The 20,498-nt window shown below is 40.0% G+C and overlaps 1 protein-coding gene across 1 annotated transcript; it reads left to right on the plus strand.

Moving 5' to 3' along the window:
* Positions 1-6,385: 6,385 nt before the first annotated feature.
* LOC103797695 (putative deoxyribose-phosphate aldolase) lies at positions 6,386-17,834 on the plus strand (the record flags this gene model as incomplete). The annotated part of the gene is given in 7 exon segments (XM_009069916.1): positions 6,386-6,460; positions 6,462-6,505; positions 6,507-6,609; positions 8,040-8,187; positions 8,857-8,952; positions 10,807-10,941; positions 17,706-17,834. Coding segments are annotated over 7 exon segments (730 nt in total), but the record flags the coding sequence as incomplete, so codon positions are not given.
* Between the last annotated feature and the right edge of the window lie 2,664 nt (positions 17,835-20,498).

The raw sequence follows: 20,498 nt of genomic DNA on the forward strand, positions 1-20,498 counted from the left end.
AACTAATTGTTGGTATTTGTGTGAAGTTTAGATTCTTGAATGTGAAGTCAGTTCTGTTCTTATCAAACAGTCATCCTCCAACAGGCACACATGTAAGGGAGGCCCTGCTGTGGAGTGGGGAATTACTGGAAGAGATGGGTGACCTTGCTAGCATTTGGCTGGATCTTACTGTACAACCATAGTCAAGGGAAAAGTATTCAGTGTGCAGCTGCTCAGCACAACATCATAATTGGATTTTTTTGCACCCACTAAAATAATCTTTGAATATGGTCCAAATACTTTCTCTAACTCTTTCTTCTCCTGTAAGTAGCCCTCCCCTGCCCAAGAGGCAGAGTCAACTCATGCTCAGGATTATTAGCAGAGTGCACAGAGGGATGGACATCTCTAGGGCTGCACCATGAGGCCTGTTCCAGCTTCAACTGGTTTACCTGGAAAGGCCACTGCCTTCAGCTTATCTGCAGGTACTTGTTACCATCCCTTCCTAGAGATCTTGGTTTAAACCAGTTGTGGTCAAAATGAGCTGGGTTAAATATTCAGGACAGGTGTAGAAAGGGAGTGGTGTGGCTGTGACCACGTTTGGCTTAGAGCAGCTGCATTGTGCTGGCTGCTCTCAGGGGAGACCTGAATCTCCCTGCAGTTTGCTCTCCCACTAATACATATCTGAAATACAGCAATGTACTTAATACAGCACTTAACATATCATACTTAGTGCAGTACTTCAGCTGGTAGCAGTACTCAAAAAGAACATGTTAAACCCTTACCTTTATCTTTCATAGTTGCTAACAATACACACTGCTGCTGTGATTTAGGCACTTCAGCTTTTGAGGGTTTTGCAAGCTTGCGCCAGCAGCTTGTAAATTCAAGTGATTTGCCCTGTATCTCACACAGCATTGTGTAGGATCATAGTTTTCTAGCAGGGACATCTAGTGGTAAAATATATTTTACTTTAAAATGTATTTTTGAATCCTTTTCTGTGTCTGCTATTTCTGTGCTTACTATGTAATGTCATTATTTAAGCACTAAATTTCTGATGCTGCCATTAGAAAGCATCTATTTGTTTATCAGTAACAAGCCAAACTCTTCTCAAATCATGGCATGTAGTGTTTGTTTTCCCATGTCATTGATGTTTTTTTCTGTAGGCTTTTTTTTGTTGTTGTTGTTTGTTGGTTTTTTTTTTTTTAGTATGGGCTTTTTGTAAAAGCCTTTAAGCCTTCTCTCCTTTCCTCCTTTCTCCTTCCCATCTTCCCATCACTGTGCCTTAGTAGAAGGTGTTTACATGGAGCAAAGAACAGGTACATGTTATACAGATAAAAAGACACTGATGTGCATAGTCAGAGGGTCACTAGCCTAATACACTGATACATTTGCCATCAGACAGTCATGTAAAAAGGTGGATTAGGAATTTTACAAGTTTGTCATTGCATGGGGCCTGTTTGCAGAGTTTGGGTATTCCCTGCAGGGACTGAAAGCAGTCTGCCTCTCCTGTTCTGCTCACGACGTCACTGGGGTGGAATGGACCAGATGTTTCATGTTTTGTCAATTTCAAAAGAGTATCAGATGCAAATTTTAAAGCCACTTCACAACAAAATAGTGAAACATACCAGTGAGTATCTGTTTTGTAAGTGTAAGCTAGTATCATGCTCCCCTTAATTGTGGGGATGTAAACACCTGGGTTTTCTGTTCCCTGCACATGGAATTTTGATGCAACAACTTCAGAAGTCGTGGCTAGGGAGAGAGAAAGACATTCAGTAACCTTGAGCAGAGGCAGAGAATGACAAAAAAAGAAAGTTTTAAACCAAGCTGTGTTATCTACTTGTTTTATCATTTGTTATATTGGTAAAAGGTTAAATTATCTGACCAACCTAATTGCCTTTCATAGTAAAATGACTGGATATGTTGACAAGGGGAGAGCATTGGCTGTCATTTACTTCAACTTTAGCAAGGCTTTTGACACTGTCCTTTGCAATATTTTGTATCAAAGCTAGAATGGCTAGATACTGAAATGGTTCCAAACCTGCTTGAATGGTTGGGCTGAGAAGGTGGTGGTTGATAGGTCATACTCTGCTTTGAGGCTGGCACCAAGCAGGGTGTTACAGGCATCTAGCCTGGGACCTGTCCTGCTTAACATTTTTTTCAGATATAAGGATAACTTCTTCATGCAGAACAGTCAGGTGGTGGGACAGGTTGCCTGAAGAGGCTATGCAGTCTCCATCCTTGGGGACTCTCAAAGCCCAACTGAATAAAGCCCTTGGCAGCCTGGTCTGAGCTCAGGGCTGATGTTGCATAGGAGGTTGGACGAGTGACCTTCAGAGATCTTCCAACCCAAGATATTCTATATGTTTTTTTTACCTCTGTATAGCTATGTATGTCTATACATATATATAAAATACTCAGAATACACAGATATATGTGTGTAAATTAGTTCCAGTTGTTTTGCAATACTCTTGGATTCTAAAAAAAACCCCAAATCTATCTCTGTTGCTCAGACCTTCAAGTTGAAGGGCCAGAAATACATTAATTATGTTTCAATTGATATATTTAATTATAGTTGGTATTTCTGAGCCATTTACATGAGAGAGCTAGCCTGGTGGTAAGTGGCATTTAGATAATGAAGTGTTGCATCCCTTTACAAGACAGCATAATTCTGTTCTAATATATTAATAGTTGGTTTTAGCCTATACTGTGTTTCTGGTTCTTCATTGTTCCTTTCTAACACCTTTGGAATCTGCTGGATAATTTTAATCGAATTTGAAGGGCAGGCTGATGTCTCAGAAATAAATAAGGCACTGGGTGGAGTGACCAATTTAGTCTCTCTGTTGAGGGAATGACAGGCACAGCTCAGCAATTACCTGACTTTTCATTACATCACTTTTTTTGGCTTTATGCAAGTAACAGTGTCCTGTTTTACTCCATGGTCATAAAGACTGTACCAGGACAGCTGAGTTATTGGGGTATGAAGATGTGTCTAGAGCCAGGGAAGAACAGGGAACTTAGACCTGCAGGAAGCTAGGCTCCTGATGTTCTGCAGCTCCCTTTCTGAGGAAAGGCTTGTCAGTGGTTTTCCAAGTGCTGTGGAGGATACTGTGATCCATTTCACATGATCCATGGACAACATTGTGTGATTTCACTAACATGACAAGATACTAGAGCTGATTTCTAGTTCAGGGCTCATGCTGTGATGTCCTGATTTGAGTATCTGAATGCTGATAATTTGAAGTCTGAATTTCTGTCATATAAAGGAAGACCCATCTGAAAATATGGACCTCTTGGCCCATAGCAAGAGTCATTATGGAAAAAGAACTACAGCTTCTGTCTTGATGAAACTGAATTAATTACCCCCAAACCTCTGAAGAGCTTACACGGTGAGACAACTGTAACAAGACCTTATCCTGAAGCCTTTTCTCTCTCTTTGGTGGCCAGCTGGGGTCAGCCTGTGTCCAGCTGAACACCTCATTTCCCCACTTCAGGACGCAGCTTCACTTGCTTCTCCAGAATAACAGCTTTCATCACTTCCCTTACCCATTTCATCGTGTGTTCGTGGTAAGAGCAGGAGCACACATGCTGTTTCTGGCACAGAGAAGGAGCTAACCAGTTGGGGGGTGGGGGCAGCTTCTTTTGGGGACAGTGCTGCCTTAGGATGCCTGTGAAACTGCCGCCGCAGGCGTTCTTGGGCTTTCTCTTTCACCATCTGAAGGGATGCTATCCACACATTTTGTTAAAGCTTCTGGAAAGCTTAGTCTGTTTTGTGGGAAATGTGTTAGGTACCTTAGATATTTATGTAATTAGCCTAATGAAGTGGGTTTATTTATTGTTTTCTGAGGAAATGCTCAGTATTTTTGGATTCGTGTTCTTCAAAGAGAGGAGATGAATTTCCTGTTAAGAAATTGAATATGATTTTTTCAAATGTCTTCAGAGAAAAAAGTAAACTTGAAGAGTGATTACAGAATATTGGCTAATTAGCTGTAGTGTAACTGCTTTAATTACTTTTATCCCTGAAGCCACATGACTGTGCAGATGACTAGCAGATGACTTATTTTAAAAAAAAAAAGAAGACGTGTTCACACTGCAAGGTTAATGAGCCTAATTAAATATAGTTTTTCTTAGCCAGACACTAAATCATAAAGCTTAGGGGAGTGAGGGAGGGGGAGAATCCAAAGGCAGGCAGTTCTGTTTCAAATAATGGTTTTATTCTGATTTTTATTGCAAAAAAAAAGAAAAAACTGGAATTGTGAGTGATTTTTCTGAATAGAGACACATCTAAAGATTTGGTGAGACCTCGCATGGCAAACTTTGAAAGTCTGTTTAGAGACGATTACGCTGAGACATATTTGTTTTCACTTGCCCATTGCTTTAATTAATGTAGAAATGGGCTTGAATAAAAGGTCTGTGTTAGATGGAAGTCTCCATCTGCTGCTGCATATTACCAGAACCTTTGTCCTTCCCTGCCGTGCAGTTTTTATTACACCGCTTTATTTCCTGTAGTAAGCTGCATCATGTCTCCCATTAAGCTGTTCAGAAAGGATGGAGCTCGAATTTTTTGGTGACATTTTTTCTAAAGGTTTCTGCCTGTGCTGTGCACAGTGGTTTGAGATCCCCATTCAGTAAAATCCTGGGAAGAACCAAATTCTGTGGTCTTTCAAGGAAACTTGTGTCTCAGGCACAAAAATTGGATATTAGACCTTGCTGAGCTGCCATGTGTCAGCTACCTTGGTGAGCAGCCTTGAGTTACTGAAATCAGAAGGTAAAATGTGTCACAGAGTGAGAAGGGCACAAACCAAAGAATTTAATCATGTTTGCAAAGGACATACAATCAGCTATTGCTGATCAACTGATACATGGTAACTTTCACAGGTGACTCTGGGCAAAGCAAAGGTGGTAGTTTATTTCACTTATTTATTTCACTCTTCTTCTACATATTTTCTCCCATTGATTATGAATATACTTTTTTTTTATTTCTCCAAATGGCATTATTTCCTTTAAGCTAATCTCTAGTGTGCAGTGCTTTGTCCTGAAAAGATTCCTCATACCTCCTGAGTAGTGATGCTCAAAAGTCAGGTGGGAGCAGATACAACTGCTATATGTGTGTTTCTGCCCAATCCAGCACAAATGAATCAAACTGAATCCTCTATAAATAATAACTAATGAAGACTTAACCTACTCATGGGGGAAATTTCTGTTATTTCACTTAAACTTTCATCTCAAACTTGCATTTTCCATATCTAACAGACTGGATACTGTCTTCATATTCTTCCAAACTCTTCTATAGAAGGCTGTAGTTTTTAGAAATTAATTATTTAGTTGGATTTCTTGGTTCCCTTTAATAATGTAGAAAGAATAGATTTGAGTAGACTAACTGAAAAGATCCTTGTTAGAGAGCAGGAAGTTGAGTTCCTCGTCTAAACTGCTAGCTTTGATTTTTATCACATTTTCCAAAGGGGTTGAAAGGTCACTGTGCACCCAGTAGGGTTCAAAAGCTACGCTAATAAATTGGATTATGACTAAATGATACTACCTCAGCACTTGGCACATAGTAGAAGAATCGTAACACGGAGTTAGTTCCCCTTCCCCTTCCCCTTTTCCCCCACCAAGGACTGTGCCAAATATTTCCTACAGTGCCCTGTACCCTCACTCTCCTTTATCAGTCAGTTATCCTTCATTAACCAATGTCCAATATTTGGTTCTTCTGCTTGTAGACAGTTCCATTATTTCAGTAAATGCTGAGTATCTGCTGCTTTTTGGGCCTGGTTATTGTTTGTGGATACTGAGACTGGGCAGAATTGTGAGCCAGGCTCTCTGCAATGGGCATCTGAAGGAATCCAGTGTTGAAGATGTTGCCCTGAGTCCTCCCAGGTGCTTGGCATGGTGAGGACTTCTCGGATAGCTCCTATGTCACCCAGGAATTCAGTGCTTTTGGAGACCTGCAGTTAGTCAGGCCCTAGTGGCAAATTCAGTAAAATCAGCTCTAGACAATGGCAACCTAAATGTTCTGTTCTGCATGAGTTTGTCCAGAGGTTTTGTTGATGATGTGGGGTACAGTTCCTGTGGGGTAAACGAAGGTTCTCACACACAAAAAAGGCTGTTGTATCCTAGCACCCAGCAGACGAGCAAAGGGCTAAATAAATGTTACCATATTCTGGAATCACAGAGTAGATCAGCAAGCAGTGGCAGAAGGCTGTTTTGTGGGTAGGCTTTTTCGTGCTCCATGTATAATAAACTTCATAGTCCAGGGCTGGCAACGTAGTGTCTCTCTCTCATCAGCAGTCAGTTAATTCAGTTGTAATGGCAAACAAAACATGCTGTGTGAACCATTCAGTTCACAGATCATACCCTAACAGAAGTGAATGCTATTTTGGCCTGGTGATAAGTACACAACCCTTAAGAGGACATGAAAGCACAACATGCTTTTCAAAGCTTCCAAACCAAGCTCCAACTTTCTTCCAAAGTCCCATTCCATGTATTAAAACAACACAGAAATAGATGAGGCTTTTTTTTTTTGCTTTTCTCCCCCCAGAACTTGACTGGCTCTCTAGAGTGTATGTGAATCGACCTGCAGTTGTGCGGCATGCAGAGCAAATTAAAACGTGGAGAACTGTGAAAGGTAATTGGCAAGTAAGTACTGCTCTTATGCATTCTGTTCCTGTATTTTTCAAGCAGTCCCTCTCCCTCTCCAGGCTGCAATATTGAATTTTTTTCGAGATACATGTAAACTTAAAAGATGTGCTTGTCCATGTCTTATTTTAATAATTTGTATTTGATGATGGTGGGATGGAATAAGGTGACGCATTTATCCAAACAAGTTAAAAACCTTATAACTCATGAGTGGCAAAACCGCAAATGGATTTAAGTCATCTTTATTCATGAGTGGATTAAATTGTGTATTACTATCCTGCCACATTTATTCTGTTTCCCAGACAGACTTCTCTGCATGCTGCCTTCTTATTTTTTAATTTTAAAGTTGTAAGATATGATCATGGTGCCTGTCAAGTTTGACCTACCTGGATGATTTTTCTTTACTTAAACATTCCCAATGTGTGTGATTTCATTGCTTAACTAGTTTTAACCTAAAACTCAAAAATCCTGCCTGGCTATGGCTTTCAGGGAGGGGAAGGAGCCCACTAATGTTTGGGGAACTGACTTTTCAACTACTGAGATGGGGTAAATGGTTGGTTATTGTCCATCTTGCTATAAAATGGGTTCACATAAACCATAGCTAAAGCCAGTGGTGCAAATGAACTTTTTTTCAGGGCTGACTGTATTCACTGAACACACATTTAGAAGGTCTTAGCTGTTACCCTCAACCTCTGCTGTTTACTGCCCTTCTGGTGCTTTAGCCTTGTCACTTCTGGGTTTTTTGCACCTATTAATGACTGATTTTTTTTTTTTTTTTACATTCCTGATTCACACAAAAGAAAGTGGAAACATCTGAAGTCTGGACCCTCAGTTGAAAGAAGCCTTGGTTCTTAGCCTGCATTGATTCCATCTTTCCATCTCACACCAGGATAAGCATGCAGACATGCAAGTGTGCAAACTGCTGATGTGTATGCTCCCTGGGCACTGTCGGTTGCAAACCTTTGCTCCTCTTGAAGCATGTGTATAATTTCTTGTGCATACAAACCTTAAAGATGCAGACATACTTTACAGCATATTAGAACTGTGAGGTTCCTGGCATAGGTGGGTTTCCTCTTTGTTTTACAGAGCTATATGTCAAACATGATGCTTTTTTTTTCCAGATAAAATTCTGATTCTTACAGAGACCCGTTTGGTAGTTAGCTTTTGCCCCCCAAATTAGAATTTGATCCTTTGGTTCTGAGAGGGCAGACTTTTGATTCCACATCCTTTCTGTATCATTAGGACATGAATAAATATCTGCCAACCCTGTCTATCACGAGCCATTACTTGTATATCCTCCATGTTACATCCTGTACGTTTCCTCATCATTAGAGGGAGAGCCAGGCTTCTGATTCCTGCATCTTCTGAGGCAGTTTGGCTTTGGAAGTGTAAATGGAACTACTCTACTCCTTGCTTTGCTCTCTTTGTAGGCTGCTTGGCTGCTGAAAGCTGTCACCTGCATAGACCTCACCACGCTTTCGGGCGATGACACTCCTTCCAATGTTCAAAGACTGTGTTTTAAAGCAAAGCATCCTATCAGAGAGGATCTGCTCAAAGTTTTGAACATGCATGATAAAGGTATGGTAGCTTTTGGTGTGCGTATTTTGTAGAGAAAGTGTCTACATTTCCTCATTAATTTTTGCAGTTTTCAGAAAGGGCATTGGTCCACCGATTGAAGTCATGTGGTGTAGAACCAAAGGGGAATCGGGCCCCTGGTTTAAGCCATATACATTAAATATCAAAGATGAGTATTTTTCTAAAACTTGGATTTATAGACTCTTCAGACAGTCGAGGTATTAAATATGAGGTCAATTATCTGAGACTTTGAGAGAATAGCATTTAAACTAGAAATAGAGCAGGACTGCATTAACATAAAGACTGCTCAGTTGCTGCTGGGCTCAGTCTGGCTCAACAAGTAAGAACAGAGCTTGGCAGTGCAGTTTCTCGTGCAGTAATTTGCTGATTAAGCATGTCTTTAACTGTATGTGTTGGCATTAAACTGTCAATCCGTGGATAAAACTCTTGGAGTTTTAACTCCTGCTAATGCAGACTTGCTCTCAGGGTCAGGTGAGGGAGAATTACCTGAACCATTTGAGCATTATAACAGACATCGCTGGTATAGGTGCTAGAGATCTTTGTGAGAATGCAGAAATGGGAGGTGAGAACAATGCACATGTGCTCATAATATGGATTGCACTTGGGAAGGTGAAAATATATGTTTGGAAAAGTGAACTGTGGCTTTTGCAGGCATTACTGTGGGAGCAGTTTGTGTATATCCTGCAAGAGTCACCGATGCTGTTAATGCCCTAAAGGCTGCTGGTTGCAACATACCAGTAGCATCAGGTAAGCTTTATTCAAAAATATCCAAATAAAGATTTAGTTGTTATAAAATATGTAGAAAAATGCAGAAGTTTTGTTTCAGGGAGTAAGGTGAAAAAGTCACAGGTGGAAGGAAGGGAATGGAGGGGAGGATTTTCTTCTGGTATAATCTTTTGGTTTTTTTCAAATTCAAGCTTATGAGGAATGCCAAATCTATTTTGCAGGAAGCTTTTCAAAGAGGTATTTAAAATATGTTAGTGTTTTTCTCACCTGAATAGAAGAAATGGAGATAGTGTCCTGGACAACTGTCAGTATACACTAAGTAGATGATGATGATGATAATAATGAGAGTTTTCCCTATCAGTTGTTTGGATTTTAAGTGTAATCCTATGTCAAGGTTTAACCCCAACTAGCAGCTAAGCATCGTATAGCCACTCACTTAAACTCAGAAGATGAGGGGAAAGAGAATTAGACGGGTAAAAGTGGTAAAATTTGTGGGTTTGGATAAGAACAGTGTAATAATTTTAGAGTTATTATTATTATTACTACTACAATAGTAATCATGTGATCTAATGTAAAGGAAAATTGAAAAAAAAAAAGAGAGAGCAAGAAACCCCAAGAGAGACAAATTGATGCAAATGAAAAATGACTGCCCACCACAGACTGAACTCTGCCCCACCAGTCCCTGGGCAGTGACCCTGGCCAGCTTTGCCCCTAGTGATGCCACGTGGTATGAATATCCCTTTGCTCAGCTGGGGACAGCAGTGCACCCCCAGCCCACTCACTCGTGGGGTGGGGTGAGAGCCAGAAAAGACCTTGGGTCTGTGCAATCTCTGCTCGGCAATAACCAAAACATCTCTGTAGTACCAACACTGTTTCCAGCACAACCCCAAAACACAGCCCCACACGAGGTACTGTGAGGATAACTATCCCAGCCCAGACCAGCACATCCTACAAGCTGAATTCAGTGCAGCTCTGTGCAGAGCCAAGGGTTGTTGCCTGCTGAGCAGCTCACAGGATCAGGACTTGTACATACAAATCTAATAGTGGCAGCACTTCCCCAGTCACCACACAGGAGAAACAAGTCCTGAATCTACAATAAGCAAGAAGTAGAATCAAAGCATTATGCAGGTTGGAAGGGAGCTCTGAATGTCATCTGGTCCAACCTCCTGCTCATAGCAGGGGCTAACTTTGAAGTTAGATCAGGTGTTTAATTCTAAGATCCATGTTTTCTGGTTTTTGTGTTTTGTTGTTGCTGTTTCATTGTTGTGTAGGGGAAAAATACATGCTAAATGCATTTATATATCATAGAGAAAGACAGTCTCTGACAAAGCTATTATTTTTTCCATTTCCAAAGTTACCTTTGGGTTTTGCACTTGAACATCATAAACATAATCTTAGGTAGACCTAATTGAAAGCAATTTTTGCCACATTGTGATTTAGCTGTTAAACAATATTACTATGGCTTAACTTGAGATACTACTTAAAAGAATTGGAGAGAATTAAAAATGTATGTGTTTTTCATCTCTAAGTTCACTCCTTGTTTCCTCAGTTCTGCTGGAAATAATAGATACTGTGGTTTTCCATGTAGGCTGCCCTGGAAAATCTTAATGCATGTGAAATATCTTTTTACAAGATGCACTTGGTATCTTGTTGGACATTGGTTCCTGAGGGTAAAGCTAATGCTTCTTGTGGGTGAAGAGAGGGTATGATGAGGTACCTTTAGTTTTTTTTGAATCATAGTAGTAATAAAACAAAAGAATAGCTGTCAGACATTTTGGTGTATAAGAGGTATTTGCAATTTTGTGGTTAATTTATAAACCTTTAAGACATTTATAAAACATTTCTTCCTTCTACCTGCATCCCCCTTCATGCTAGTGGCTGCTGGGTTTCCATCTGGACAAACTCCTCTAGAAACCAAACTGGCTGAGATAAGACTAGCTGTGGAGTATGGTGCCAGGGAGATTGACATTGTCATTAGCAGGAGTCTGGTGCTGACTGGGCAGTGGGAAGGTAAGTACCCACACTTTGCCAAGGAACCTAAACCTCTGTGTATGCACATGTCTTTGTCTCTTCCCCAAATCTCCACATCAGTCCTTGAAGAATTTGGTCCCACCCCTTAAAGTAACTGATCTGTGGCTCTGAGCTCAATGAAAACTATTTAATTTATGACAAAGGGTTGCATTTTTTTACAAGAATGCTGTTGCAAGTCGTGTCAGTCTGGGCATGCAGAGTGACTTTGTGGTTTGAAAACTCAGGTCTATTCCCTTTGTGCCTTTAGAGGATTTTGTGTACAGCATTAAAATATAGCAAGTGAAAGCCTAATTATTTGAACAGTTTTGTTAGAAAGCCCAAGGGGCTGCTAACGTGGATGATACCTTGTTAAATATACATGTTTCAATTCTTGACAAAAATATGTGTATGTTGTTTTCTTTTTCCTGAAAGTGGAGGGTACAAATTGACTGTTCATATTATTATTGATGTTCTGGTGTCTGTAGACTACTACTAATTAGTAAGAACAATAATGCTGAAGATGGTTTTTGCTCTAATTGCCTCCTTAATGTACTGTGAATGGTTTGCCTTAAGTGCTGACAGTGCTCCTATAACTAATCTCCATGTGAAGGTAAACACATCATTGTCTTGGAATGAATTTTTCCATTTAGTTGTATAGTGTACTGCTATAATATCCAGTTTGCTTGGAAGGCTTCATAATGGACCCCTGGTACCTGAATCTGCTTCAGGAAATTCAGTCATGGTGGTAATAGATCATGTTTTCTGATTTTTGGGCTTCCTTTGAGTAGCAGTTAGAACTGACCTAAACACCCACATGTTTCTGCATCTGTGTCTCCAGGACTGGTATCCTGGTTTCCTTTTGCTGTAACGTCTTGATCTCTTTTGTAGTATTTACCATCTCCATCCTTTTGCTCTTACATCTGTGCAGTTTTACAAATGTTTGGCTTCTTGAGGATGTGTATTGTAGCAGTAGTTTCCTTCAGAGAGGCTAATTATAAGCTCAGGTGTGGCATCAGAATATGGAAACTGGGTGGTTGAGCAGTTTTAAACAAGATAGAACGATGGACCAAGCTCTGTGCCAACTGACAGCAAGATTATACACACCTTCCTGTGCTGTGTCTTTCTTAGGGTCTACACTACCAAGCAGGAACCCCCTCCAGGAGCTGTGACCTGCTGGGGACATGTCTTGGACACGAAGTGAGCTGAATCAGTGACCTGGCACTAAGGCTAGAAAGAGACCACTGAACTGGACTTGAGCAGCAACTTGCAATTATGTCTGAAGAAGTCTGTCTTTAGCAATTTCTGACATGACTGTGGTTGTCATGCTTCAGATTTCATGGTACAAACCACTGTTAAGTGCAAGTTGCATGCAGCAGGGATCAGAAATTTAGTGCATGTAAGGCCATTGCATATGCAGACTTGAGGTTGTATTGACCAGGTTTACATGAGTAGGAGAAATACAGGGCTAGAGTCAGGGAGAGAGTTTGTATCAGTGACTGAAATGAACATACATTGTTAGCTTTTTCTACACAGGAGATTAATTGGATTTTGTGGTCACAAATTATAGGGGAGGAGTACACAGACGTGGCAGTGATGGATGTGGTATAAAGCCATAAGTAAATTAGGGATGGCTTTTAATTTGGTGTGCATATTCTTTTACCCAGAGCTGAAGTCCTGACAAGGTTGAAAGCTGTCCTCATTTTGGCAATGGCTTGTATATAGGGCAGAATTCAAATTATTTCCAAGTTTTTTTCTGGAAGTTTATTCATGACTGTGAATCTGTTTCTCACACATGTTTACATGGTCTTGAAAAAAGCTACCTCAGGAACAGAATTTGCTTGCCATCCAGATTAAAAATGACTATATTTAACATTCCCATCCAAAAAATTAAAAGTGTTCTGAATTAAAAGGTGTTCTGAATATTTTGGTGAAAATTTAGTGTTCTGACTTCCTGTTCAGCTTTCAATAGATGTGATAGATTGATGGTACCTGTGTGAACATACAGGTTTTCACCTCTGTCTGATGATTAGGTATGATGCACAACAGTGCATTAAAGTAGTTTTAAGGAATTTTGAAGGGATGAAAAAGTCTTTAGGCTGAATCCCAGTATTGCATAAAACTGAGAAGTCTAGTGCCTATGTTCAAGGTGCTTCATCAGCTAGAGCTGTCTTGCAGTTGTAGCAACCTCTGCCTTGCCTGTAACACTAATACATTTTTGAGGGTATTTTCTCATGCTGCCAGTCAACTTCAGGAGTTATTGACAAAAATGTGTGTGGTAGAGTGCTTTATCTTACTGCTCCTTTTCAGCTTTTCTTCTAGCCTGTGCAGTAATTGGGGTCATCATCAGAGAGTAGTGCTGCTTTGTGATTTGTTTCAAAGGCTTGTTTGGTTATTAAATATTTTAGCGCATGTCCAATTTTATCAAGTTATTTTAAAGCAGTTCTTGAATATTGCTGGAGCTCTTTGTGGCACTCAGAATGTATTTTCTAGATCTTTATGAAGTAATTGTTAAGATCATTTAATAATGCTGAATATGAAAGCCACTTCATTGGACAGCCAAATTCCATTAGAAAATAACATTAAATAAGATCTAGTGAATTTACATACATCTCACAACCTTTCAGCTTTTAAAGCAATACCTCTTTATAGTAGTTGACTCAACTATCATCTTGTATCACTTGACAAAGTATGTATTGAGTTTAAAAGTAACAATTTAGATACTTTCTTTAGGCACAGAATGTGGAGTCTGTATGTAAGGATTGATCAAGTTGACCAACAAATTGTTGAAAGAAATTTGGTTCATTTATTTTTCTTTTTCCCCTTGATAATCAATATGTTGGAATTGCTGTACCTTTGGAAGTTGCCTGGGGTGCTGTAATGTTGCTTCTAATTCCACAGCTTTTAGCAAACACCTGAACAACTACAGTCAGTGGCTTCAGCAGTGTTGTTAATCCATCGTTTGATCAATATCAGTTGAATTTTCCTATAAGAAAAGGGAAAAAAACAGTATATTGGAAGTTTGATTGTGGATGCATCCATGAAATGCATTACTGATACCCTCATTATGAAAGCTGCTTTTCAGTTCTGTTAGCAGTTATTCAGCTGTGAGTTTAGAGGCTTTGTCAGGGATTGAGACCCTATTTGGTGCTATATATTTATGACCAACAAACACACTCCCTGCTCCAGAGACTTGGAAAAGACTCCACATACTCTTCAGTAACATTAGAGTTGGATTTACTGTTTCTAGATGTGCAAGCTGAGTTTGGGATCTCAGAGTCTAGTTGCACAATTTCTGTCTTACTTTGTCAGCAGCAGCTCAGACTCCTGAAGCCAAGCTCTGTTTTCAGTTTTGTGTGAATCACTGGAGCCTAGAGTTGCACATATGTGGCTGAGAGCAGAACTGAGAGAGTCGTGTTGTGCTGATAGCCTTGTGCTTGTCATTTTGTTAACAAACCTGCCATTAACATGCAAGACAGAAGGGACTCCAGCTCATTTTCCAGCTTCCCATCACGATTACCTTGATCTTTTGGTCTAACAGAAATGGAAACATCTTCCCTCCTTGTCTCAATGTCTACCCGTAACATCAGTCAATGTGACTGACTGGATAAAAACACCAAATAAATTGAATTAAAAATGAAGTGATTTTATCACCACATATTTTGAGAACAGCTATTTCATACAAAAGCTGTGGGGCTTTTTCCCCCCTTAATATTTTCCTTTGTAGGACATACTTATCATCCCCTTTATTTTATATTTTTAGGACTAATGTGTTAGACCAAAGTAAAAGACCATCTAGATAAACTAGTGCAGAGTATAACCAGCAGAAATTGTCAGGGATGTTTGCTTAAGAAACATTTTCTCTGATGGATTTAAGAGCTTATAAAATTCATTATAATCTACTAAATATTTACAATTTTAGGAAAACCACAAAAAAGAAAAAGACATCTTCCAACACTTCTGTTTCATAACAGTGAAATTAAAACCACAACTATGAAAGCATTTTTATTCCTACAAAATCCAATTTTTTTCTGACTTCTTTAAATGCATCCAGTAAAAGCAGATCTGAAGTTTATGAAAGCTGTAAGTTATCTTAAGTGGTGCAAAGGAGAAGAGTTCTTATGTCACATCCATTTTAACAGCCAAGTCAGTAGAGCTACTACAGGCTGGATCAGTGAGCATCTGGCTCCAAGTATGTTCTATGTCTGTTGGCGTGCTTTGGGGATTTATGTCTGGGTTTGTTGTTGTTTGGGTTTCTTTTCCCCTGCCTTAAGATTTAGACTTCTTTTAGAATGGCTAACGTTGGTCCTTTGTTCAAGATGATACACACCACTGGCCACTTGTTTTGAGAGCTTTTGATTTTCTTTTCTCTCTTTGTTGCAGTCAAAAGGAGAGTCTCTTAAAACCTCTTCATGGTGGTCATGGCTCACAGTTGAAAATATGTCTGCAGGGTTTTCTGTGATAGGGTTTTTTGACCAAAATCTTTGTGCCACTGCTGCTAACCAGAGAAGCTGTGTCTGCTGTGCCAGTTACTGCTGTTCTGCACAGGTCGCAGATATTCCCAGATTTTTAGCATGCAGCTTTGATCCTGCTACTGTTCAGCTTGATGGAACTGAGTAGTTAAGTGATGGACTTTTGGCAGCACAGGCTGTCCCACAGGAAGCCCAGGACCCCTTGAAACACTGTGTACATTTTTCAAGTGTGATTAACTCCACCCATACTTTAGACATTTGCCAAGAAGTTTCAGGATAATCCAGTTATTTGTGCCTTGATTTAAATCTGTCTGAGTACTGAAACTTCTCTTTTTATTTTGGAAAGGAGTAGGAGTTTTGGCACTTGTTCTATATCAAAGCAGTTCTGGCTTGCACTGGGTCTGGGGTGCTCTGGTTAATTCTCCCTGTCCCAGACGTAGTAGTTGCATTTCTATTTGTGCTTTCCCTGCAGGGTTGAGAATGTCCTGTAAATATCAGCTATTGGCTGCAGTAATTGGTCTCTGAATAAAGCACAGGGTTTATTACCCACACACCTGCCCCATTAAAGCATGCCCACTTTCCCAGCACCTCAGCTAACCCGATAGACACGGCTGATTGAAGATCTGGGTGGTTGCTGTCCGTGGGCTGATGTGTGCTGTCAGGCAGGGAGACTGTTCAAACGAGCTTGACGCTAATTGCATGTAAAAGTACCTTCCAACTGCAGGGAGGTGCTGTAGCTGTGGTACTAACTCCAGTGAACAACAGCTGTGAGGATATAATTTCTTTTCATGGAATCCAACCTAAATGTACAGTTTGTTGATTTTATTTTGACATTTTTGGTGGCATATCTTAAAGGTAGAGAAAACTTTTCTTCTTGTTATGAAATTAGAAGAACAAGGAAGCTGCTTTCTCTGGCTTTCCAAAAGCTTCAGGAAAGAGTCACTCCACAAAAAGAGGTTGTGTTTGGATCTAACATGAGCAGGGTTATTAAAGCACAAAAAAAAAATAGCACAGGTCCTTTGTGTTTCCTTTTTGAGGCTCGATTTGATGTAGGTTTCTGGAGCATCATCAATTGATCAATAAAACATGTTAGACTGCATGCCAGCACTGATTAATTCACACCTTTGGTACACAGTAAGAAACAAGGTGAAGCCTGGTGTCTATAAAGGGACTTGCTAAGTGCATTAGCCAGTTGTCTGCTAATGTGTGCAGTGTGTCTCCAAGAGCCACCCCAGCAATCCCAGGCCTGGTGTGGTGACAGCATCAGTCAGACATGGCAGTGCCATGGGTGGAGGGAGCTCCAGCTCAAGCCCTTCTGTGCTTCCAGGTGTCGCCTAAGGACTGAGGGAGGAAGGAAGGAATCTGCTATTGCTGAAAAAAACCAGCCTTTATAGCCTGGATTTTACAGCAAGAAAGTCTTGTTAAAAGCTGTATTTTAGCCTTCTGTCAAAGAACTTTTGGATGGTGTGTCTGAGCACAATTTGTGGAAAGGACCCTCTTGCAGAGGATCCTGTTTGCTTATTTTGCATCTTTTCTTTAAAAACCCCTCAAATTCCAGCAGTGGTGGCTGTACTCTGTAGGAGCTGCTCTTCTCCCCACCCTGGAGGACTCTTAAGCATCCCCAATGGCTAACTTCTGACAGCTCTCTTCCAATAGTGGGATTCCGATGCCTAAACACAGGCATGGAGTTCCATAGTCAAACTTCCTGAAATGGTCCTGTGGTACTAAAGAGAACAGTAGGAAACAGAAGGGAGATGTGGAGCCTCTGTAACCAGCAGCTGGAATCCCAGGGGGATCTATCATGGTATCTCAGGTGGCACTAATATTTGTGATTATACAACTTCAACGCACCTTTGGTGTCTTTTAGTCTGAACACTTTGGCAAATGTGGGTGAAAGGGGCAGAGAGAGAGACAATGTGATGTGCACAGGAAAACAGAACTGTCCCTGAGTACTGATTCAATGTACTGCCAAATTGATTGCTGGAAAAGCTGTTTTAAAATCAATCTTTACTATTGTAGCATTTTTTACTCCTGATGTATTCATGAGTATTTGGCATACTGTGCACATTTGTGGTTTTGAGAGAGCTGACATTAATAGCTATTAAGTAAAGTCTGAGACTGTGTGGCATTGTTAATTACCTCCAGTCATGTAATTTATTGAACTTACAAAACTTAGGTTCTTGAGTGCTATGACTAATTATAAGACTGGAAATTAATCCAGAAGTGGAAATTACAGCCATGCTTGAAAATGTCTCTCAGGCAACTTTGATCATTTTCACATGTTTTTATCCACAGGTCTCTACGATGAGATCCGTCAGTGCCGTGAGGCCTGTGGAGAAGCTCATATGAAAACAATCTTGGCGACAGGTGAACTGGGGTCCCTTGCTAATGTCTACAAAGCCAGTATGATAGCTATGATGGCAGGTAAATATATGTGGTTTTCTTTTTTAAGCTAAGAATGTCTTTGCTTTATTATTTATGACGCTTAAAAAATTCTAGTCGGGGAAGTTTAGTTTTGTCGCTAGAAAAAAACCTGTTCTGTAGCAATTACTGAAGTTGCAGGTGTAGTAATGAAGTGTCACTTGTTTTGTATAACCTACAAAAACTGCACGGAATGTTAAATAACACTTAAAACTGCTAAATGACAAGATTTGTAGGAGCAGGGAAGATTTGTTGTCAAACATCTGATCCTTGGTAAGTTTAGTAAAGACATATACACTGGGGGCAGATACACTTACCGAGGCAGTTGTGGTGACCTACAGATAAGATGGAGGTAAGTGGCTTATAAGTTTATTTTAAATACAAGGGGAACTTCCCTGTGAAATTCATGCTGATAGTTCTCATTTTTGGTCTGTGACCACCTTGAGGAGTGCAGTTTGTGAAACCAATTGCATGGGAAATGCAGTAAGGGAACGAACTCCAGCAGGCACTGGGATGGGCTAGTTTATAACTGGTTTTAACTGGCACACTCAGAAGGAGTGGCACTTGCTGCTGCCAATTAATTGGCACTTCAGAAGGTGTTCAGTCTTCCCTCTCTCTGAAAACTCGATTGCATCAAACCTGATGCTTAAAGTCTGTCTTTTACTCTGAACATTTCAACTAAGGAACACATTCCCCATGAGTAGGACAGAGTTTCTAGGGGCTGTGAATAGATTGTAGGTGTTTTTTGCATAGCTATAGCACCCATTTGAGCCCAGATTTACAGCAGTATCTTCTCTCTGCAGCTTTGGGTTTGTGCTGATACAACTTTTGCTAGTTTAAACCTGAATTTAGATCTGTTGTTTAATGCCATTTTTAAGATGGAAAACTGGGAATTGGCTTCTAGGCACTTGCTTCTTCCACCATGCTTTGAAGAGGGTTCTTCAAGCTTATTTCTAGAAGTGTAAAGATATATCAAGACCCACTTGGGTTAGTCTGTCTTCTAAACTTTCCCTCATTTTTGTGTTGAATTTTTTTTTCTACTGTAAGCTCTTCAGACCTGGAATTTCTTCTTATTTTAGGGGAAAAAAAAGCCACATCCGAGTGTCTTGTCAGTAATTAAGTATAATTTGACTTGCTGCTGACCTCACTGGCACCATACACAATACTATGCTTATCTGATTCAAACAGAGTGGAAAGCATTTCAGGCTTTTTACATGCTCAGCTACAATGCCAATTAGTATCGTTAGATACAGAGGATCAGTATTCTGCCAGTAAATATTGCTTTTAATTAGAAGAGGTGTAAGAAATACACATTTCCTGTCATTCAAACTGACGTACTAATTGTTATGATCACTTTTTGTAACAGTAGTGAAAAATTCAGGCTGTAAAGCGTTTTACCATTTTCAGATGTTTTGCTGGTGTAGTTTTTTTGAAATACAGCAGATGGCTCTATTGTTAATGATTTTCCTTGCCTAGGTATTCAGTTTACTTACCCATCTGAATAGGTGCAGTAATTTCCTCATGTCAGTCTCTTGCTTTTCCTTTGTGAGTCGGTGTAAAATTAAGGATGCGTTGGTGCCCTACATACACTGAGGGACAGATTTTCAGACTCCAACTTGTCAGAACTGCTGAGAAGCTCAAATTCCGTTGGAATTTTGTTTGATTCGTGTATTTGTAGCATTTTGGGGAGCAAGTGGTTTGGCACAGCAGTTTTAAATCCTAACTTTAGTATCCATTTAGTATCCTTTTTCAAATGGAGACATGATTTAAAAGAAAGGAAAACAAAGCAGGTGATCTTGCGGCTGTGGCAGGCCCTGCAACTTTTATCTGAGGATCAAAAAGAAACAGCTCTGATAAAGTTGACCCCAGTATTTAATTTTAAATGTGCAAACTAGTTACACAGTCGAGTGGATTCAACTGGAAAACTGACGTTAGAAGTTTTCACTGCCTCTGGCCAATTGCTCCTCTTCTGTGCAGCAAAATTTGCTTCTCCTTCAGCTGTGCTTCTCATGCTGCATTGTAAGCTGAGTTTTCAAAGTAATACAGCTGAGAATTACTCCAGAAAAGGATTAACTAGCTTGCTTTTTTTTTTTTGGTGGATGGTTGGCAATGTTTTATGTCTTAAATGGTCACAACAACAATATTCTGGTTTCTAGCCTTGCCTTGCACAAGATTGTGTCAGTGCGACTGAGGATGTGATGTGCAGGCCTGAAACTGTTTTCACTTCACTACGTATAATGTCAACCTATCATGTAGGGAGCCCAAAATCCTGGACTTACACATGTTTACGTTGCCCTTGCTGAGCATGCACATCTAGATCCTGGAGCACAAAGCCACTAGATGTGTTGTGATGAGTATATAAAATATATGTATTTCCCATGCATCTCATTCATCAGACATTTGTGTTGAGAGAGTAACACAATTCTGATTTATCAGTAGTTCTGTGGTTGAAAAGCTTGCCTGGGATATGTGGGACTCTGTCTCTCTGACAGATTCTTCTATGACACAGAAATCAGTTGTGCAGTGTATTTGCTGTTAAGCATCTCAGTCCCTCCCGATAAAGTTGTTCTGGTCTGCACAAAGGAACTGACTGAACAAGGAATACAACCCAGATGTCTCCTGTCCTAAATAATTGTCCCAAATTTGTATACAGTGTATGTTGTGTAT

Source organism: Acanthisitta chloris, unplaced genomic scaffold (assembly GCF_000695815.1).
Source record: "Acanthisitta chloris isolate BGI_N310 unplaced genomic scaffold, ASM69581v1 Scaffold46212, whole genome shotgun sequence".
Taxonomy (NCBI): Eukaryota; Metazoa; Chordata; class Aves; order Passeriformes; family Acanthisittidae; genus Acanthisitta; species Acanthisitta chloris.